The sequence below is a fragment of the Podarcis melisellensis genome (genome assembly GCF_964234715.1).
Source record: "Podarcis melisellensis genome assembly, chromosome: 7".
In the NCBI taxonomy this organism is placed as follows: domain Eukaryota; kingdom Metazoa; phylum Chordata; class Lepidosauria; order Squamata; family Lacertidae; genus Podarcis; species Podarcis melisellensis.
In genome coordinates, this window is record NC_138539.1 from 38208933 (window position 1) to 38232605 (window position 23673).

At 39.7% G+C, this 23673-nt stretch overlaps 1 protein-coding gene across 3 annotated transcripts in view; it reads right to left on the reverse strand.

The window, feature by feature from the left end:
* Nucleotides 1-23673, reverse strand: part of RP1 (RP1 axonemal microtubule associated) — a 176553-nt gene that overhangs the window by 97958 nt on the left and 54922 nt on the right. For 2 of the 3 annotated variants that reach the window (XM_081917501.1, XM_081917502.1), the window contains 8 exons: nucleotides 18833-19035; nucleotides 11302-11388; nucleotides 8347-8479; nucleotides 7599-7750; nucleotides 6451-6605; nucleotides 4672-4730; nucleotides 3708-3752; nucleotides 1048-1211 (listed from right to left, as the gene is read on the reverse strand). In XM_081917501.1, the coding sequence (XP_081773627.1) occupies nucleotides 1048-1211; nucleotides 3708-3752; nucleotides 4672-4730; nucleotides 6451-6605; nucleotides 7599-7750; nucleotides 8347-8479; nucleotides 11302-11388; nucleotides 18833-19035 (998 nt within the window). The remainder of the gene's footprint in view (nucleotides 1-1047; nucleotides 1212-3707; nucleotides 3753-4671; nucleotides 4731-6450; nucleotides 6606-7598; nucleotides 7751-8346; nucleotides 8480-11301; nucleotides 11389-18832; nucleotides 19036-23673) is intronic. The other variant, XM_081917503.1, reaches the window with a different exon arrangement.

Genomic DNA, 23673 nt, shown 5'->3' on the forward strand with positions numbered 1-23673 from the left:
TGATGTGTTCTGAAGGGGCAGACAGCTTAAACCTATGCAGCCACTGCTTATGCAAGACATTCTGTCAATACTTACTAACCTTCAGAACATTACTGTCAGCACAGTACAGTGATGAGAGGCATCCCTTCTGTCTTCTTACATTTCATTTCACTGTTGCAAGCAATAAGTGTACTTACCTATCCATCACTGTCAACATTTCTTACATCTAAAACAAGTATTTTAACATATCAACAACACACAGAAGGGAGTAGAATTCCCTTCCATTTCCCTCACTCTAATTCCAAAACCAGAAAATCAAATCTCTATTATAAAAATAAACTATATACCTTTTGCGCATTTAATTTTTTAAGAAATGGAAAGGGGTGAAAGGGGGTTATATGTGGCTTTTGGCTCATAAAGCCAAATGAGAGAAATGATGGCATGCTTTATTAATGTAGAATAACCACAGCATCCTAGTTCACAATTGCTAATGGAGATTGAAGCAGCCAGATTTTTTTATAGGTGTCAAACAACTGAAGATATGGGTAGTTGATGCTGCCTCAGTGACCTATTGGCTGCTTCAAAACTAGGATCTGTTTTCTGATTGTCATGTTCAAAATTGTGGGTGATTCCTGGATAAGGATGCCTGTAAGCTTGAGGACTAGTGGCTGAAGTGGACGGTTCAGTCACCAGGTCAGGCTCAGTCCTGGTAGGCTGTAATCTTAAAATCCTGAAGTCAGTATAATAACAGTGTAATGCAGCAGAAAGGAATGGGGAAGTAGATATCCAATATTGGCTTACAATCTTCCTGGACTTGAATCATCTGCTTGAACACTAATCTTAGTAATGTACTGTTAAGTTGATTACTGCCATAAATATACAATTACTCTATTCTCCCAGGGATGCTGCACGCCATATCAATGAACAATTCAGAAAATGAAATGTGGAACTGAAATCATTACAATGAAATCATTTTAAGTATCTATTACTTATTCACCTTGGAATAAACCTGTTCTGCATAGCTTGTGTAAGTAAACTCTCCATTATTTATACGCAGTGTAATTGTACCTTGAATGTATCTGTACTGTGGGGATTAAACAGCTGGTGTTTCCCAGATCCCAGAATAAGAGGACCAGAAGCCTTATTTTCTCCATAAACATACAGGGACACAGTTGCTGTTGTGCCAGCTGTTTCAAAACATCCAGTGACTACAGTGATTTTCCAATCTTCTCCTGCAGGTAAAAACAAAATGAAAATGAGTGCCACTGACTGAGCAGTTTTATCTCGGGGACTGCCATGTGCCTGGAGATGTGTGTAATACTGGCTTTATTGCAAACAATGCATCACTAAGTTTACAGAACAGGAGTAATTGTTCCATTAAATAGGGAAGGTGGAGCTCAAAGGAGAGATGGGTGAATGAGAAAATGCTGAAGACAAAGGTTGCGTTGGATAATAATAAATATTTAAAGGCAAGATTGCATTAGATTCTAGAGCAATGAGGTGCTCTTCAGATATGGTTGGATTACACCCCTGGCCACTGCCCATACTGGATGGGGCTGATGACAGCTGGTGACCAACAACACCTAGACATTGGCCATACCTGTTCTAGAGGGAAAGCATCATGCACCTTTAACACTAATGCATTGCATATGATTAGCTGCTTGTAATTGCAGTTGGCTGGACAATGACATTTCTAAGTAACCCCCTGCATGCTTACATGTATCCCTTAGTTTACAGTATCTAGAATTTAGCAGGATAATACAAACATAACTAACTGGGACTAGGTAAGATCACTACTGTCTAGTATTGCATTCCTACATCAAAAAGCAGAAATTATGTTCACTTCAATCACTTTAGAGATTTTCTGCCTTTATTTGCAGCAGCCTCCATTTAGCAATTACAATTCAGTCTGCAGAGAGCAAACACAATTAATAAAATACCAACCCACAGACTTGTTAGTAATAAATGTCACAGTGTGTACTTCAGCTATATTAATAGGGAGGGAAAAACCTTTTGCTTGTTAATTGGTGAACAAAGGTTGAGTCTGGAATCACAGTCTCTCTTTTCGCCCACTTTTGCTTTCCTTTGAATGTCTTCTTTATCGCAAGAGAGGGATTGAGTGGCTGAGGGTTTGATGGTCTCCACGCCCACGTAGGTGGAAAATGGGGCAGTGCCTCACTGGTTGATGGTTTAGTCTTCCCAGTCAATGCTGTATTATACTTATTATGTTTTAAAATGTTTGCTCTCTCTCTCTTTTTGCAAGCCACAATGCGACTTGGAAAAGCATCACATAAATATTTTAAATAAGTTGTTAGATGTTCCTTCTTCTTGTTAGAAAGCTCACTCCACTATGTCAACCAGAGCTTTGGCCTTAGCCAAAGTTTTCCTATTTCCTAGAGCTGGTATTTTCAGCAGAGGAGAACACCTTATCCTCAACTCAGCCCTATGGATTGAAGACCCTAACATCCTGCAAGTAAGCGCCTCCTGGGTGCATTCTTCCCCGTGTATTTTTTCTCCTGTTCTCTCAGTAGCTTGCCAGTCTCTTCCCTCATCTCCCTGCCACTGGAGAAGCGGGCAAAAGCCAAGCATGCACCCTAGATTTCTTTTGACACAAATAAATGAATCTACATATTATGGCAAGGACTGGGATAACTTGCCACTCAGCGGCTGCATTCTACAAATGTCACATGTATGCCATCTGTAAATTGGTGCTCTTGAAGATCTGGAGATGTGAATAGATGGCAGCACATGCCTGAAAGTAGGGATACTGCAGAAGATTGTGATTTTGGACATGAGGTTACAAACACTTGTAACACTTGGACATGAGGTTACAAACACTTGTAACACTTGACTAGGTCTGTGAGTGTGTACCTGATGCCAGCCGCCTAATTTAAAACAGATATGATGCATAAAAAGGTACTCCACTGTCAAAGAAATAATATCTCTTCTTAGAAATACATGCAAGTACTGAAGACAAAGCTAGTTGTTTGAAAATACTATTTATGCATCTATGTAGATGTTTACATAAGTAAGCTGTCATTTTGCACATATTTTTGCATAATAGGTTCGAATATAATTATCAATTCATCAGACAGACTGCATTTGAAATAAAGATAGTGGAATATAATTGCATATTAGGAATACATGTTTTCAAAACTTTATCTTGACAGTATATTAAATGTTCATCAGTTTAGGGGCCAATGCAGGATACTACTTCAACTGTGCTTACGGGATCCGAGATGGACCAAATCACACATTCTCTTCACTCTAGGATACAAATTCCACCCACCTGCTGCTGCGCTTAAATGTGATTAAGTTTAGTCACTACTTGTTCACCTCCTAGGTGGGGCTGCTTTTCTGTAAAATCTGCTGCCTGGCACCATTATTATTTTTTTCTTCAAGTGCATGTTAATGAGATCCCAGCCAATCCAGGATCATGTCATGAACACAACGTCACAAGGTCAGAGTGAAAGTAAAAAGCCTTGTACACTTTCTGAATCAACTTTGTGATGAGATTTGAATTTATGATGACATCAAAAGGCTAATTCAAAATGAGGGCAGGAATGGGGACTGTGGAGGTAATGGAACTATGAACACTTTCACCCCAGTTTGCAATCCCCCTGCCCTCAAAGGTAAGACTTTGGAAATAATCACAGAAAGCCCACCCCTACTCGTTTCAGCTCAGCCTTAGTCTTGATTAAATGATAGAAAGCAGAAGATGAATTTACCATTTTCTTCCTCTTGCATTTTCAGCTGATGATTTATTTGCATTTCTGCCAAAAATAAAACATCAGTGCAGTTAATAATAGAGTTGTCAGGTTACAATGAAAAGTGGAAGGAGGGAGGAGGTGTTCATATATTAACACTTCTGCTTTTACAGAGGAAAATGTATTCTTTCACAAACCAATATGGGGATTGTAGAAGCATTTGAAAACAGTAACCAAAAATGGTCCTTTGACATGGTACACTAAATAAGTGATAATTACTGCTTTATGCTCTGCCCATAACTCACTGCACTATAGAAGATCTGGAGGTATAGGTGCAGAAATACCTGAACCATTATACCTGTAGTGGAAACTGGTCACTGGTACTCCTGCAGCGATGCCCCTTGCAGCAATGCTGCTATTACCATAGAATAGCTATGTAAGGCAAGGTCATATGCAGTGATTTGCAGGGATGAAGAGAAGGCAGGAAAGTCATGTCAGCTGTTGGTACATATGCTCATGAATCATTACTAGCTGGAAGGCCAGAGGTGAAAAGGGCATTGCATTGCATTTACCGGCAGCAACACAACTAACTTATTGTGCAGTTGCAGATAAGACACATACTATAAGTTTTGAGGGCAACAAGGGTTTCTGTCCTGGTGTTACGTAGTTTCCATCTTTATGCTAATACAGGAGCAGAGGGCAAAGGCAAAGAAAAATTGCAAGAAGGAAGGGGGTGCTTAACCCTCCCACCCCAACCTGGAAATTCTCCCTTTGTCCCAATTGTTTTATAACCCCCACCCTGCTAGCTTCTAAAATCAAGTGGGCCACTTGGCTTTCATTTTACTTTGTGCAAACAGCAAATTGATTTACAGAGCAATCCTATGCAATGTTACTCAGACGTAAGTCCCACTGTGTTCAGTGGTGCTTACTCCCCTCGTGTTTAGGATCTCCACCTCCACCTCCATATTTTAATTGTATCATTTACCTTGAGCGGAGAGTTCTATTTCTGAATGAACTGTGCCTTGGGAGGTAAATGGCAGCCACCTGAGAGTAGGAGAAGAGAAAAAACAAAATGAAATAAAGAAAATGAAGTAAGTTTTGTTATTTCCATACGTAGCATTAGTCTAACTGGGATAATTTCTTCAAGTGAACATGTTGCACAGGATAGGAATTGTTCCATAAGTCCTACAAAGCTTTTAACATTGATAATGAAATATTTGCATGTGAAACACATGCAATTATCATACAGCAGCCCTTAATTTATGGGAAGCTTGGGCAACACACCCTTGCAGGAGCAATGCAAAACACAACAGACCATTTCAGAAATATTAAGTTTTTTGAAATGACTATCATTATGTCACCTTTTAATATGGTAAATAAATATATGGTTTCAGCAAACAAATCTCATTCTGGTACAGCCCTTTGAATTATAGAATGCTCTACCTTTTATCTCGCTAAGTACTGCTAATTTGCCCTATCATACAATGGCTTTGCTAAACTTCAATTATAAGCCCATCCTAAGCAGGATCAGAGCCATGTAGGTCACAAGAAGCATAAAGAAGGTAACTGCAGTATCAGAAACTCAATTTCCAATGAAACTCCAGATGGCGCGTACATATCTGGAACTATCTAAGCATTTTCCCCTTTCCAAGGATGCTTTGTATCAGAGATGTTTCAGACTGACAAACCACATGTGTCTGCTCACTTCACAGAATGGAAAAAAACAGTACAACAGCCAAGGTATCCATTGCAAGGAAGGGCCCATGAAGTGAAAAGAGTCTTGTTGTTGGGGTCTGGACTCCAGAGCTGGTCCTGCCATGAGACAGGGGCAGCTGGTGCCATGTATGGTGGGAGGTGAGTGGATGAAGACAAAAAATGGGGTCTGAAAGGTGAGACAAGGCTTTTTAAAGTTTTGGCCCTAGCAGGGGAGTGAGCAGCACCATTTGGGAGCTCTGTTTTAAGGAAGCAAAATGCATCACGCATCCTCTAAACACTAACAAGTACATTTGACTTGGAAGAGAACCATTTGGAAGGCAAATGAAAGAACTCAGTACCCTGATAGTGATTTTGAGCTTCAAGCAGGAAAGGGCCCTAGCTAATCAAATATATGAAGTGGCTGATTACTTCAGTGCTAGATATTGTGAAGGACTGATTACTATATATGCACATATTGCTCATGCAAAACTAAAAGATAAAAAACTGTTAGGCTTCTAAATATAAAACCAGCCAAAGAACAGTTAGCTGAAATTCTTAAAGGTTATTCAAAGTCATGCATTTTGGCAGCAAGAAATATCTTGGTAGCCAACGGGTTAAGAGTGGTAGGGAAGACATGGTCTATGCTGGAGGAATTTTTGCTGAATAAGGTAGCTGGGTGAAAAGGAAACAATGGGGTAGTATTTGTTAGAGCAGGTGTGGGAGCTTGTGTTGAAAAGGGTATTGTATTTCTGTATCAGAGAGGGAAGGTCTTACTGAAGTCCCATCTGTCCTAGTTCTGCATGGGAATGGGACAAAGGCCATCCCATTTCCATGTGGATCTTTAATCTAAAAACCTTTCAAACTCCATACAGAAATGCAAAGTTGCTTCTTTTATAGTACTTATGAGATGGTCCAAAGGCCCCATCACTGCTTCTGTTTGTATTTCAAAGTTGTTATTTTTTAAAAAAAGGTAATCAATTTAAAACTTTTAAAGAGGCATTAGCATTCACTTAGGAAATAAGGTGTTGGGAAAGTTACTTTTAGATGAAGACTTTTAATGAAATACAACCTTTCACAGTTGAAAATATATTCTGAGTTTTTCTCAGGTTCTCTGATGACTACTTTCTCACAGTACCAATACTGTGACATGCTATAGGCCTTGCAGCACAACAGCACCTTCTGTAGTCTTCCAAGTGACACAACTTGTATTTCAAATCGATCAACCTAAAAGGCAAGAAACAGGTTCCATATACATTTATGCAGTCAATAATAACCAAAGGTCACAACCAGCTCAGTGCTGAAACATTATGCTGCAAACACTATTAAGAAAGCTTGATTAACCACTTCCCAAAATTCATGCAAGAATTCCCATTGGCTTTAAAAGGAAATAATATCTTCTTGTTAGTAATAATTAGTCTCTCTTTATATCCCTTCTAAACAAAGAACTATAACATATCTCAACAACAGTCCAAAACATTACAGAGGAAGATATTATTATGAGTGGGGAAGATGAGAGAGAATTACTGTGGGTTAGCTGTCCCTCTCCAGGAACAGCCATATCTGGTGAACCAGACAAAGCTGGTAATAGGCACTTCTAGCTGAAGCCTCAGCCTCAACCTCAGCCTCAAATAACAGTGCTGGATTGAGGAATACCCCCATTTTCAATGCTACACATTGAGATGATCTCTCTGATCAAAACATATGAAATTATGATTCTATTCCCATTCAGAAATATTATTTAATGGAAGTTTTACTGAGGTTCTCAACTTAAAATAGAGTTCTAGAAGTGTGACTAATAGAGCTTTTCCAATTCTGTCTGCACTGTTTGGCTTGCGATTCCACAGGTGAATTTCTAAGATACTGAAGGTGCAAGCCACATGAACAAATCAGTTAACCTGAACTATCACATTCTCTCGTCTACCTTTTCTTCACTTTTCACAACCATCCCAAAAGTCTTTCTTGCTGCCTTATTTTTCTCTTTTCTATTTTTCTTCAATTTCTTTTATTAGTTATTTATAGGATCCTGATTTTCCTGATACTGATATTCTCTTTCAAAAAAGGTATGCAAGGTATTATAGTTTACCAAGTGTTAGTAAAGAAAGTGATGCAAAATTTGACTCAATTTCCTTCAGAACCTAGTGTTAAGTATGCTGTGTATTAAAACCACTTTCATTTGGTCTGAAATGGGAGTATACTGATTCTCTTCAGCAGGCTTACCATTCCTCTCTGAAATTTCACCGCCTTGTCAGATTTGTGAAGAAGTCTCAAACCAGAATCTCCTCTTTCTCCATATATGCATAAATAAACAGAAGAATCTGTTTCAGCATCTTCCAAGTGCCCCGTGTACACATAAACCTGGTAACTCATGGCTAGAGAAGACAACCAACATTTTAAAAGATGCAAATAATTTGAAATTATACAAACTGAGTGTAATGTCATGTTACACTTAGCCTTCAGGCTCATGCTTAAATACACAGCATCGTCAACCTAGCACTCATGGGCCACATAAGAGGCCCTCCCTGGGACCTACCAAGTTCTATTCCTCCTGCTCCTCACACCACTGGGGCCAGGCTTGAAAGAAATCTTCTTTTGTGCATGTCCACACATGCACATGTGGTACATACATGCACATACATGGTGCATGCATAACTGTGGTACATACACATTGTTGTGCCTACAACAGTTTCGAAAAGGTTGGCAGCACCTTCTGTAAATACATGGTGTGTGGGTGGGTGGGTGCGTAATTGCTTTTAGTTTGTTTCTGTTGGTGCTTCATAAAGCAATTCATAAATGAAATCAAATAAATAAACAAACAAACATGGATACTATTGTGAAGCCCCACTGATTCGAATGAGTGGTTGACATTGACTGGATTGTGTGCAATGATCTTTGTGAAAGCCATCTGATTTGGTAGTAGTTGTAATATTAATTATTATGGTTCTTTGAAGAAAGAATATGCTATTACATGGATAAAGGCTTCTTCCTTTTTCCACTACTGGAAGTTCACACAGAGTATCTCCATTCCCTCTGCTCCTTGACAACCATTTGTTTGCTGAAAAATTCAGAATTTTCCCACTCTTTAGATGTTGTAGGGTTACCTATGAAAGGAGGGGAAAAAACAGCAAAAACCTTTATACTTGTAGTTTTATCACTGTACTTCTCTGCTGCACTGGGATGTAACTAATATAAATAAATAAATTCCACTTCATAAATTGTCAATTACTACCCATTATAACTATTAACATAACACAGGATTTTTCTGGAAATAACCTGAGGATTAATAATGGGAAGGAAAAACAACAACACAAGAACACCCACGTTCATATAGTTAACCACAGAAGGGAGTATCAATTTAATTCTTTTTTTAAGAAAGTTGTATTTAAAAATTGAATATTTTCATTTTGACATAAAATTTTCAGGTGCAATTTTGATGGCTACATTTAATGGCTAGAATTTTGCATGTTTACTGGTACAGCTTCTCCGCAAGGGCAAACGTTAGCTGCAATGCCAGAAAACACAGTTTTCCAATATGTTATTTGTTGCCTTGATTGAAAGTCACCCTTTGAAAAGCAAAAGCTACTGTTATGAGTCTTGGACTCAGATGTTAAAGAAAAGTGAAGCAAACAAGACGGGGGGGGGGGGACAAATCCCTGAAATAATTGGAGCTGAACTGAACTGTTTCCAGTACATCTGGGCTTACTGTTTCTAAAGTTCTGAAGTTAAGGTCCTTGAGCTGATGTTGGAAACTATTGTTACTACATGATTCAAGTTTTAAGATTTCAGCTTGTAAGCTAAAATGTCAGAATAAAACATGGGCATGGCCGCTACAGGAGCCAGCTACCCAGACAAGACACAGATATGTATTGAGTTCCGAAAGTGTACTACATTGTAGCATGAATAAATATTCCAATATAATACCAGATGCTGTGAGCAAAACATGAGAAAATAAGTGTTTTGTTTTATTTTTTTAAACTATATAGACAGGGTTGTGGCACTGGGGCAATTTTATGACCTTCAGCGCTATGCCATGCTTGTGGGTCACTGGGGCAATTTTATGACCTTCAGCGCTATGCCATGCTTGTGGGTCAAAACAGGATGTCGCTCCCAGCACAATTCCCCTAAACTAAAGAGGGAGGTTTGTGCACTAAAACAGACTTTTGAACACAAATCATGTACTGGATTAGAACCAGAAGGCCTGCAAGTTCGATGCATATTGCTCATCTATCAGCATCACATCGATTTCAACAGGGTGCACGTTCAGACACTGATGTGATGCAGAGAAGCACATTCTGCATTACAGCATACATTTAGATGCACATCCAGTTTGCGCCTATACTTCCTGATCCAGAGAGTCATAGATAAGAGCAATTCATGGGTAAAGGCCTTTACTCAAGTCATGGACACCAGAGCCAGGCGCCATCATAGGCGCCGACTCCATGGGGCTTGAGGGGGCCCGAGCCCCCTCAAAAATTCGTTTGGGGGGGCTCCGCCCCCCCAATAATCTCCAGCGCCCCTCCAGCAGAGCGCCATCGCCGCCCCTCCCCCAGCCCAAAATGCACAGGGAGGGGCGGGCTGCATGCCTCCTGCCCTCCCTCCCGAGCAAAAGCTCCACCCAATTTCCTTTGGAGCTGATTAATAGGCACAGCACGCTCTCCCCTATTCGCTCATGAGGAGGCGGCGCCACTTTATTTGCATATTCATGAGCTTATTTATTATTCATGAGCTTTCCCAGGCCCCCCCAATATTTTTTATAAGTCCGCGTCCCTGGGCGCCATACAGAGCAACTGTGCAAAGATTTTGCATGGAAGTAAACTGAGCAGAGGAGGGGCTTAGTTAAGAACTGATGAAGAGAAAACACAAACAATGATTACGGCTGTCGTTCTTGAGTATTTAGAGGGCTCACTTTGAGTGCTCAAAGCACTTCACAATCAAATACATTATCATGTTGTAATCTTTGCAACAATTTTGCAAGGGAAGCCAATATTATTAATTTCCATATTGCATAAAGAAGGCTGTCAGAGATAGTCACTTTGCTTAATGCTACTTAGGCAGCAATCCTGTGCACACTTACCAAGGAGCAAGAGCTATTGAACTCAGTGGGACTTCTGAGTACAGAAGAGTAGGATTTAGTGATTTTATGGCTAAGATGAGATTTGAACCAAGAACTTCTCAACTCACATCTTCGGCAACTACAGTATATAAGCATGGAATAAGCACCACTGAAATGAATACTGATTATATTACAGCAGTGCTTGGTGGAGTGGGGCCATTAATGCTTTGAAAGTTTTAAATCAATCACATGACTCAGCATTTATAGATCACATACACTTAGGCGGTAGAAATGCATGTTATGAATGAAAACATATCAGTTTCTTGGGTGCCTCAAATAAGAAGACATTATGTAGAGCTCTGAGGTTGTGCTTATTTATAAAAACAAAACAAGTACCAATAAATCACCTGCATCCCTCAACAATCAACAGTGAATTCAATAAGTAACTTGTGCTTTTAAAAATAACTGACAAATGCTCATATAGTATACTGTATTTTATTAATGGAATGAGTCCTGAGCCTTAAGAGCACAGTCACAACTGGAAAGTGTTTTCTTTTTTTAAAGCACTTTTTGTTGTGTAATTGCATGTGAGGAGAAAAATTGATTGGGCTTTTAGTTAGTGGGTTGAACCAGAGTATATCAAAGCTCCCTTTGCATTGTACCTAACAACTAACGCAATGTAATTTTAAAGCACATGCTCCTTAATACTGCATAGTGAAAAGCTGTGCTTTTCTTCTTTTTCTTCTTAGATAGAAATGTTATATAAGCACTGCTGTTTTTAGAATGGCTAGTCTAACATTGGGGGGGAGTCAATAAAATGAATCATTAACTAACTATAGAAGCACCCAGAAAATATACCAGAAATCTTACCTTTTCCAACATCCATTCTGGCTGTTTGCTTGTTCCATCATGCCCTATTCTGATTTTGTAGATGTTTCCAATATGTTTTATTTCAACCTGAATTGTGACAAGACAGATACAACATATCAACTGTGGCATAACAGAAAACCCCCCAGCAATTCTGTACATGGCCTGCAGCATGGAGTCACCATTACACATACAAAGTGCCATTTAATATGGACATACATACATACATACATACATGCACACAACAACCTGCTTTTCATTATTTTTCCGTCACATCCTATATATGGTTGTGAATACCTGATTAGGATGGTTAATTAGAATGGTTAGTCTATCACAGTTTCTGTTAAAGTATGGGATGCCAGTGTTCAATGTCTCAGTGTCTCAATATGGGGTCCTTCACCCCTAAGAAGGTGACAAAGTCAGAGAGAGACTGACTGATAAACATCAAACTTTGGTGCAAATTCAACATTAAGAGGTGTGTTGCACAAGACAGAGAGAAACCTAAGGCCTCTTTCAAGCCCTCCTCCCCAAAGCAGCAAACAACTCTCGTCAAAACAAAATGCAACAATTATTTTAGCCTAATTTTCTGTGGGGTGAGAAGCATGGATTTGGGGGACTGAGGATGCCTGCTGGTTTTGTTGTTTCAACAGGTACTCAGTGTAATGCATCCTAACTCCTCGGCTGAGAGAGGTGTGTACTTGCAGCCCAAGTTCTTCACTAGCCTGATTTCCAGCTCCTTGTGGCATTCTGACAGGGCATGACACCTGGCATGAGCTGCTGGGCATGTGCCAAAGTGTGATGCTGCCACGTGCACTTTTGGCTTTGCACGGAAGAAGCTGTTTGAAGGAGTCAGGTTGGAGACTGTTTGTGTCTCTTTGATATATTACCTGTCTTGGCCTTGTGAGCTGAACAAGACAGAGAGATCAGAGGAAAGATTGGGTGTTTGAATTCTGAATATCAAAAGGCAGAAGAAGCAGAGAAGTGGTGATTTAGACCACAGTGATATAACTTGGTGAGATCCATTCATTTTTAACTAAGGGATAGTATGGATTCTTATTGAACCAAGGTAGCGGATTACCAATGAATTTAAAACAACCAATTTACTAATAAATAGGGATAACTGACTGTTTATGACAATATGTGTTTCCCAACCTTGTGCCTCCAGCTGTTTTTGAACTACAACTCCCATCATCCCTGACTAGCAAGACCAGTGGCAAGGGATGATGGGAATTGTAGTCCAAAAACAGCTGGAGGCACAAGGTTGGGAAACATCATGGAACTGAAAGAAACAGACAAAATTTATTGGTTAGCTTTTCTAGTAAGGCCGTTTCCCGTACAATTTGATACCATTGGTCCATGTTTACTCCTGATAGATTTCTCCAGTGTCTGGCTCTGAGGCTTCTGGCTGCTGAGAGTAGGTGGGTTATGAGCTCTGGATAACATGAGTGGTCGCTGTGATCTTGGAAGATGTTCAGTAGGGCCAGTTCTGGGGTGAGTTCTAATCAATCTTTTTTTTTATCTGTGTTTTAATTGAGGTGTATGTGTGTTGTTTCTGCTGCACTGGTGTTGCTTTTATGTTTTCTTTTGCATTTGTTTTCCGAAGTATAAATAGCAATTCATCATATGGGAGAGCATACAAATGCTGTAGCCAAATAAAATCAATCAAATGAAAAAAAACCAATGACTGAATTATTAAGGACCCAAAGCACATTGATTATTCACAAAAAGCCTCAAATAATAATGATATAATTGTTTCTTAACTGACTGATACAATTGTCTACTGATACCCTCAGATTAACTGGTTGTGACGAATCTGAACAATATTAATTGCTGGTAATTAAACACAGATAATTGACAAAGATTAGATGAAGATGATAAGTTTTGTTACACCTGGGATTAGTCATTAAAATTCCCATTTGTTGTTGACAAGCAGTACAATGTTGGGGGGGAAGCCTCTTATTTAAATGCAGCATCAAAGAAGATTAACAATCAATATAAAGAAAAAGGACCTAGGATAGTTATGAAGACTGAAGAAATTTCCAGGGTCCAGCAGTTCCTTCATCAGATTTCAATATGCAGTTGACCCTCTCCCTTTTGTGACTCCCTGCCCAGAAGAAAGGTCCTGTCTCAAGACTTTTCCACTTACTACAGAAACTCGAGCAGAGGGTGACTGCTTTTTGGTTACTCCTATTTATACTCTGGTTGCATTTGGAAAGGAGGTACAAATGGTACAAATTTGAAGTTGTAATGAATGCTTTATATAGTCACTAGGAATATTTCTCTCTCAGACATACCAGATCTTATGGCACTTTTGGCAAAACAAACAAAAGCATTTAAAATGCAAAAAGACAGCCTGTTTTCAAAAAAAATCTGATAAAAAAACAAATATATATACAAGTCAGAAATATATGAAGAAAGATGGCAGAAGAATTTCTAAAAAATATATCAACTAACCCTAAAGCAAACTGGTAGCATGATTCTTAGGAAACCTGTAAGTTGGTTGGGAGATAAAGTCCAACACTTTGGTGAAGCAGATAGATTAAGCAAAGATACATACAGGGGGAAATATTGGTGACAAAACCATAACATTTTAGTTATGGACATACTACATGTGAATGGAAAAGCTTTGAGAGGGAGTCAAGATGGCGTCGAGGCAAGTCACGCTCTCCGGCGCACACTTTTATTATTTTAAAACCTTATCTTAATTGCCCTCCGGATGCCAATTTCTAACAAACAGAAAACATTTTAAAGACTCTGAGCACTTTTATAATTCCTGTTGGCTCTGCGAGCTTCAGCTTGTCCCTTTCTGCAGTTCTCCGAAGACAAAGGACACTTTTTCTAGTCCAGCTCTATTCCATTTATCTCAGGTGTTTTTGAAGCTAAACTACTACCATTATTAAACCTGAAAATAAACCACTTCATGTATGCACTGCACTACAAGAAGAGGTTTTCAACACTTAAAAAACAGATCTTCTGTCAAATTATTTATCAAATGATTGCTCTTCTGAATAAAAACTGGAGGCAGGTTCCTCTGATATGTTTTCTTTCTTTTCCTGCTCAACCATCACTTTCTACCTTAAAGAAAGAGTAGCTTTCCTCTTAGTTCCCATTTTAAAAACCCCTCAGTAACGTTGTCCACTTATCCTTTCTGCTCATTTATTACAGTACTTTTCTTCATTGTATAGAATGTTAACCTACCAAGACAGTGTGCTGCCTCACATGTGCTGCCAAACTATGGTTTGGTGTCACATGAATGGGCCTTGCACATGCAGCCTTCTCCCTCCCCTCGCAAATTCTAATTTTACTCAGTTACTTCCGCTTTTGCAGAAACCGCAGTTTAGTATCACATTTGAACCAGCAAACTATGGTTTAAACTAGGTTTGTGCACCAGATGTGGCTGAATCTGATTCTAAACCAAACCAAGTTGATTCAGATTGATCCAGGAATCAATTGGATTAGGTTGTGGCAACCCTGGTTCACTGCAGATAGGATCAGATCCACCTGTCAAAGGGGTGATGTCTGCTGGTAAGGAATTTCGCAAGGAGCCTGTGTGCATCTTCTTCTTTCCTCCTCCCAACCGACTAAACAAGGACTTGTGTTGGGGGGAGAAGATGTAATCCCACTTCTCCTTCCTGATTACATGTTTAATTAGAGTTTAGAACTCTGAGTAAGCACATGGTCAGGAGAAGGGGATCATAGAATTGCAGATGCTGGAAGGGACCATGAATGTCATCATGCCCAACCCCCTGCAATGCAGGAATATTTTGCCCAATGTGGGGCTCGAGTCCACGATCTGAGAGTAAGAGTCTCATGCTGAGATGCACATTTTCTCCCCACCCATGACTACATTAGTGTGCAAGGCCCCAAACTGGTTTGGAGCCCACTCCAAAGTGCTGGATAAGACCCCGAATAAGATTAAATTTAAATAAGTTTAAATTATGTAATCAAACCAAGATCATGCACACACCTGTTTCCATTTCTGCACAAGTGGAAATAACTGATCAAATAGAAGTACCCGAAGGAGAGGGGTGGAAGGAGCATGGCATCATAAAGATAGTTCATGCAATTTCAAAGCTCAGCTTCACATTGACCATGAACTAGGTAATCTCAGCACACTGATTTCAATGGGTCCACTCTGAGTATGGATACCACCTCCAGAGTTTTGTGTCCAAGCAAGCCCTGCTGCTACAAACCTCCTGGAACTTTAATTGGGCTCCTTTTGTTCAAGACCTATTGAAATAAATTGATATTGCAGAACAGCAGTTCTTGCTAGATCGTTTGTGCTGTTCTGTTTACTTGCAGGGTAAATTCTGCCATTATGCTGGGTGCACACTTCTTGGCATCCAATGCTCCCTGTGAAAAGCCAGAGACTCAGTTCATCCATGGTTATTCTTCTTTCCCAGAGATTCATCTCTCACTCTCTCTGTTACATTGCCTATTGTTTCGCAGACCCTTCCTTTCCAGGTCTGCCTTGTATGACTGCTTCCCTTGGGTCTTAAGCCTTCCTAATTTCTCCCACTCAATTGCAGTTCCTATCTAGGTCACAGCTAACTCCATCCTTCCCATGGTGAAATACAACCACGTCTAATTGCTTACAACGTTAAGGAACCAAGACTCATACCCTGTGCCTGCTTCCTAGTTACTGAGACAAAAAAAATGTGTTTGCAGCCTGACAGCTATTTAGCAAGTGAGAAGATCTGGGATGCCAACTAAAGAGTTGGTTGGGGGAGCAGCTGCTGCAAATAACTCCCCTACCCCCATTCTTATCTATTATTGTGATAATGCCAATAACTTTCAAATTCTACTTCAAATTTCTAATCCCTCTAGCTTGACATGCATGATAGCAAATCAGAATAAAGAAAGTGGTGAACAGCAAATTCTATAATTAAAAATAAATGTGGTTTCTGTGGCTTGCAATATTCATAGGAATCACAGGTACTAGATAATGGTGTAATTGAAGAGCCAGTCAAATCCTGGTCACATTCCCTATCAGATCATCTTTGTCTCTTTAATGGCAATCCTTTATAGAGGCATTGGTTATATCAAGCATAAAGCAAAATCAGGTCAGCACGAAGAGCTTTAATGCCCAGGGTACTCTCACACACACACACACACACACATGCACACACACACACAGTAAGATCAATATCCTCAGAACACAACAATACTAGGTAGTATCTGATTTGCGGCAGGTCAATATACTCGTATCTCAGGGAATCCATGTATTCTGAGGAAAGGTAGTGCTGCAGACATGCTATTACCTATATTGGTTATGAATAATTCACTAGCTGAGGGAGAGGAAATCCCAGAGATCTTTAAATACAGGTTTCAAAAGCAAGAATCTCCAGAACTTTCACTGCAGCTATTTATGCTACACAAAGCATATAAAAAGTATGTAACAAGAACAACTATAAATATCTCATCCATTCTACACAATCAGATTTTAAAAGTCCCTCCAATACAAGTTTAGGTGTTTAGGTGAAAGTTTGTAATTCTTTTCAGTCTGTGGAATAGAATAGCTGGGCTGTTGTCTTGGTATTGTTTAAAAGCATTGGGTTCATTTGCAACAAATGTGGTGAAGGCTTTTAGCCATCCCTTCTTCGTGCCAACTTATAGGGATGACTGTATCATTACTAGCTGCATGTAAATCCTGCTGAATAAAATTCATTTTGTAGATCTATTTTTCTAATTTTGAGTAGCAGATATCCATGACAAATCTGGTTGTCAGTATGAATTCTGGCATGCTCTTACTATGCATAAATTAATTTCCCTATTCTCTGTTTCCTATTATTCTTTCTTTCTTTCTTTCTTTCTTTCTTTCTTTCTTTCTTTCTTTCTTTCTTTCTTTCTTTCTTTCTTTTTAAAAAAATATTTACGTTTTCTGCAATTGTGTTTTGCTTCTGATTACACTGTTTCCTGGGTTTGAATTTTAAAGGCTTCAAAAAATAATCATTCCTGTTTTGAGTGAGAGAGAAAATATAATTTGCTCTGTGGCTCATGAGACTACAATTGATTTGGCTTGTAACGCAGATGTCAAGAAGCTACGTAATGTTTCTTCATGTGGGCCGATGTAGTAAGTGGAACTGTCAACAGCTTGCTGGATTTCAGGATCACTACCAGATTTTTCAGATCAACATTTGAAGGTGGCACAACAGCAGCAGTCAATTCACATTCCAGAACAGTTTGAACAATTTTGGCAGCAAGTCTGACCTTTATGCCTGGCAGCCAAGCCACAAAAACATAGTTCAAATCACCACAATCTTTACCTCTCTGGATGTTCAAGCAGGCTGTTTATGAAGGTCCCTGAGAGTGAGGAGAGAAGAGAGCCAAACTACCTCAGCCAGAGACAGGTGAGGCCAGCTCAGCAAAGGCCAAATCCCTACACTCTCCCCTACATTACTTGTCCCACAGGCATGCCATTGAAAACAGAATTCTCAACCATCGTGTGTAATGGGAGGAACACTACACCCTGTGATGTTGCAACATCACCTTGTTAGTTTCTGTGTCCCTGAGTCCTAGCAGTGGCATGGCAAGTCACAATGGGTAAAATATCCCTAAACATTAAGGGGGGTGGGGGAGAGAGGAGAGTGTCCACCAGGGGTTATGATGCTGTGGCAGGCACAACATGCAATGTGGCCCTAGCATTCAGGTGGTAAAAGCCAGCTAGAAAAGACCGGGTCTTCCAGATTTGATAGTGTTGAAATCCAACAATAGAAAGCCTAAGTGAAACATCAGCATCCTTTCTCCATCAGTACAGCATAGTAAAGATGCTATAATCAGGCTATTCCTTGGCAAAGGCACAGAAAGAGATTTTGAGTAGTTCAGTGCACCCTATGAGCTACATGAAAAATTATTTCTAACCTTCAGAAAGGGATAGTCACTCCTGCTGTGATTAGAAAGGGTTCTGTTTATCCTGTCCTTCCAAGGACAGTTCCAACAGTTCCCAGACAGTTCTAACATGAAAGCAGTATGGTCCAGTTCCAGTTACTGAAATATTTTAGTAAATTTCAAGCTAGCATAATCTGCCTACAAGTACCTTGTAACTTCTTATAATGAAGCCCTTTTCTTTCTCTTCTTATTTCTTTCTGGAAAACAACCCTTTTATCACTCTTCACAGACCCAGCTATGAATTACCTCTTTTACATCACTGTTCACAAGATGACATTTCAGTACCTAAAAATGTTGCAGAAGTGATATATCCCTTTCCTTAGACAAGATGTTTACTTTCCTTTCATTACTTATGATTTCAACAGAGGCATATTGTTTTAAAGACAAGTTTTCAACCAATTGCTTATAACTAATTGTCTTAATGAAAACAATTTGCATCTGCAGTTTCCCCTGCTCTCAGAGATATGGCAGGAAAGAGAATTCCAACTGCCATTTCCTATATACATTCAGCTGATTTAATGATGAATCCAAAGACATTAGATAAATTTATTTGAGGCAGTAAATATAGGAGGAAGTTCTTTTCCCTACCACTGGAAAGAACGATCTTGTGTGGGTAGGAAATATGTCGCAAAATAATATTAGCTACCTGGAATGCATCTTCCATCCTGGGTAGAAACAGCTGTTCTCTGTTGTCCTTGCCAAGAGCTATTGGTCCAGCAACCCCTTTGTCTCCATATATCCAGAGAGTGACATTTGCTTGGGTTCCTGCATTTCCTGTCAGCACTGACACTTTCCATTTATCAGCTGAAGGAAAAGGAGACTCGCCATCTTGGATATTTCTCACATCCTCTGTGAAGTACAGAATGTCAATAGTAGTTATAATAGGATAAACATGAGTCTGAAGGCCTTTTGCCAAAACACAATGACAGAGAACTAAAAACAACCACAATATGTGCAAATCACAGTGCTCTGGATAACTGATGTAACTATCATGGAAAGCTTGGGAAAGGACAGCAAGTGCAGTCCTTGCAAGTGCAGGACAGTGCAGGCACCTTTTTGAGTCTGTAGTTAAGTACTCCATGTTGCAACTGCCACATGTGATTAAATGTGTATGTGCTGCAGGTTGCCAATTAGACACTGATTTATTTTTTTCAACATCCCCACCCCTTTTTTCAAGGGTCTGCAGCATGGAGCAAATAACTCAATCTCCCAAAAATAACAGTGGTGCCCAACATAGTGATAGTTGCCATGGAAAACTATCATGCTAAAGTATCTGCCTGAGATGACAGAGCTGGTCTCGGAGACTGTGTCGAGGACTCCCAGACTGCTGGTTCTGGGAGACTTCAACATCCATGCTGAGGCAGCTGGCTCTGAGGCAGCTCAGGACTTCATGACCGCCATGACAACCATGGGGATGTCACTGGCCCCACGCACATGTCTGGCCACATTCTGGACCTTGTTTTCTCAAATGTTCAGGAAGAGGGTGATTTGAAGGTGGGGGACATTGGCATCAGTCCCTTGTCATGGTCAGATCACTTCCTGTTGAGATCTAGGCTGTCAGCACCTTTTCCCCTTCTCAGAGGTGGTGGGGCTATTAGGAAGGTCCACCCACAGAGGCTGATGGATCCAGTGGGACTCCAAACAGCTCTGGGGGTTTTCCGGCTGATATGACTGGCGCCCCTGTCAAAGCCCTGACTGACCTCTGGAACACCCAAATGGCTCAGACTATTGATACAATGGCTCCTGAATGTCCTCTCCCACTTTGTGGAGTCCATTTGGCCCCCTGGTATACTCCAGAGCTTAGGGCGAGAAAACAAGCTGGGAGACGGCTTGAATGCAGGTGGAGGAAAGATCTGAATGAATGCAACCAAACACTGGCAAAAACGTTCCTTCTTAATCAGGACTTTGGTTGATTTAATTGACATTCTATGCCCTTTTAAAATGGGGTTGAGGTTGGGGGGGTTATTAGGTTGTTGTTTTCGTTTTATTTATTTTGTAGTTTTATATTTTGATTTTATTCTGTGATCCGCCCTGAGACCTCCGAGTATAGGCCGGTATATAAATTCAATAAATAATAATAATCCCTGGATTCAGTACAGAGAAAATCTTCACCCAGCTCATAGTTAAACTGTGGAACTTGCTCCCACAGAAGACAGTAACAGACTCTAACATGGATGGCTTTAGAAGAGGATTAGACAACTCCATGGAGGACAAGGCTATCAACTAGTCAGGATGCCTATATTCTACCTCCACTGTCACAGGCAGTAGGCCTCTGAATATCAATTGCTGAGGAGCGCAGGTAGAGAGAGTTTCCTGTGCCCATGTCCAGCTTGCAAGCTTCCCATCTGGTTGGCCTCTGTGAGAACCGGATGCTGGAATGGATGGGCCCTTGGCCTGATTCAACAGGTTAGTCTTATGATCTCATAAAATAAGAACATAGCATAAAAGGAGCCTGCTGTAAACATAGTGAACGGACACCTAAAAGTACCCAACGGTGTAAGATAAGAAGCAGTTGAGCTCGAGTCAAGTGTGCGATCACCTGACTGATGAGCATTGAGAAACCTGAAATCTGAAACATGGGTTACAGAAAACTGAACATGGGAGAAAGACAGTAAAACTGAAACAGCAGCTCTTTGTTTTAAAACCTGTGCAAGCTAATTATGGATTATTTGAATCATTTATTTCTCGAAGAATGAGGGTGTGTGTGAAGTTTATGATTCAGAATCCGTTGGTGTCAGGAGTAGCAAATGAAGCTGACAGCAATCTTGTGAAATGTGCTATTGCAAAGTGGTTGCGGGGAACGGATAGCAGAAGCTCTCAAAGTGTGATTCCACCTCATGTGTGATAGCATATCCACTGTTAGAACAAACACTTTCCTACTTCCACAAAAAAGGTGGGAAAGTATAAGTACCATTTAACATTTATGGTGTGGAAGCCCTAGTTCTGTGCTCAAAACTGACTGCTGAAAAGAAGAAGCAGCAATCTTTCAAGTATACATTTTGAGTCCCGGAACAAAAATTAATACATTGCTCAGTTTGAAACACATAAATAACCTCATCACTATTATTAGAACTTCCAATCTGTTTTTTAAAAAACAAAAACAGAAGCAGCAGAAGAAAGAACTATTAAGCAAAGTGCTGCAACATTAACTGATTAATCAAATGCAATCATTTAATATTATGGAGCTCAATTAAAATATAGGACCCGGTTAACTGGGCATTGTCCTGACATGCTCTGAACTCCCATTTAAGATCACCCCAGACCTCCCTATGACAATTGTAGAGAAACTCTCATCAAGAAATGATGCCTAGAGGTGGCTGTTGGCTCTGATTTTCTCAGCCTTATATGAATGGGAAAGAGCTGTGCTCTGCTGCCTCCTCCTGCCATCCCTGCCACTGGGAAATGGAGTGGGCCGCCACTCAACTGAATTCTCCTCCAGGTGGTCCTCCCATTTCCAATGAGAGGTGGATTTTTAGCTGGTTGAATAGCCATTTGTCATGTAAGCTCTAGTTGAGATCCCTGCATTGCAGGGAGTAGGGCAAGATGACCCTTGGGGTCCCTTCCAACTTTACAGTTCTATGATTCTCTAAGGCAATTGGCAACCTGCTGTTTCTCAGATGTTTTGGACCACATTCCCACCAGCTGATTGGGGCTGATGGGAGTTGCAGTCAAAAATACCTAGAGGGCACTAGGTTGGTGAAACGTGGCCTACACCATTAGTGATGAGTCAGCCATACTAGCTTGAATCTGATTACAATTGAGAATGTGTGTATTTAGACCAGAAACCTGAAGAGGCTGGAGAAAGAGGAAGGAAAATAAGATTATGCTATTTGAAGTATTGAGGCAATGGGTAATGTTATGTGACCAAACTGTAGATAATGCCTGGGTCCTGCCATGATGATGAACTTTCCTTAGAAAATCCATACGCAAATAATGCTCTGCAAGTTCTGTGTTATAAATAGTTCTTTGGAGACATGTAAACCAATGACATTTGTTTCCTACAGGCTAAAAATGTTCTACTCTGAAAACTGGATTTGATTGTTACCCTGGATTAGTCACACTTCAGGGGATCAAGATGCAAATCCACCATGACAAAAAAAAATATTCTAAAGGCTAAATAGATGGGTAACTCAGGCTGCTTCATAAAATCTTTTTTCCTTTTGTCTCTGGTTATAACGCATCTAGATCAAAATAAAATAAACAGAAACTTATTCCCATAGAAACCTTGCAATCTAGTTGCTTTATATTTCCTAGCTGAAATTGTGAGCTAGTTCTTGCTGAATTTTTCATTGCCTTGTTTCTTGGGGCTAGATGCATTATAATATAATTTATGCTCCTTTGTTTGAAAGAACATTAAACTTTATCAGGTTCACACAGTCCAGCTGTATGCAGGTTCTATATCAGACTTATCTCTTTTTTTAATTTTTGCCTTAAGCACTTGCATTTGAAGAAGAGTAGCTCAAATGTAACTCCTAAGATTATAAACATTGGTTTGAGTAAAGGTATTGACACTTAGAGTGAATTCTACAGTAACAAATCAGGATTGTGTTAACTTAAAGGCTAAAGGCATAACTTAGAAGCCAGCACAATCCACACAAAGAGAACAACTGTGCTACTTTAGATTTTGAAAAGACCTTGTGCTTTACTCAGGGTTCAATCATAAGAACATTTTTTCCCATTTTTTTCTCTCCTCCCCCAATCAGTTTGGATGAACACATGCTAGGAGAATAGCAACAACAGAGGTAGAGAATGTACTTTGTATGCATGAGACATACCCAATCCTGATTCAAGATAAAAAAGCAGCTATAACAATTTTCTGTTTGCAAGAAGAGTACAAAGAATGTTTAATACACAACAAAGAATTGTGGACTGAATTAATTACCTAAAACAAAGCTCTGCTCAATCTCCTAGTAGCTTAGCTTCAAATGCCTAGCACCATATGACAGACAGTTCATAACTAGGAATGGTGGAAAAATTCAGTTCAGTCAACATTTGAAGACAATCTTACTTAGTTTGCACTTTCCAAAAGAATACATGAACTGAAACACAACTGTCTATGGAAATTCACACTTATCCAGATTTTGCAATGCAGTTTTTCAGCTAAGTGTACAAAAATGCATCTACTAGGGTTGGATTTGCATATAAATGCATATATTTGTTTACAAAAAAGAAAAATACATTGTATTAGGGAAAATTGCTTTGCAGAACAAAAATTTAAAAATAGGGGAACAAACATTTAAAAATGTGTGTAGTAAGAGAACCCTGCACAAAGGTTGTGATGAATTTTCATAAGAACTTTTATTTTTTAAAAATTGTAAACTGATGTGGAAACATGGATAAGTGAACTTAAGATTGGAAAAATGAGAAAGTGAAAGAAAGCAAAAATATTTGGCCAGCTCTAGCCATAACTTGGAGGGATTTCAGATGGCATAAGCTCTATGACAGCATAAGGTCACCATCTGCAACTCATTGTAGAGTTAAAGTGGT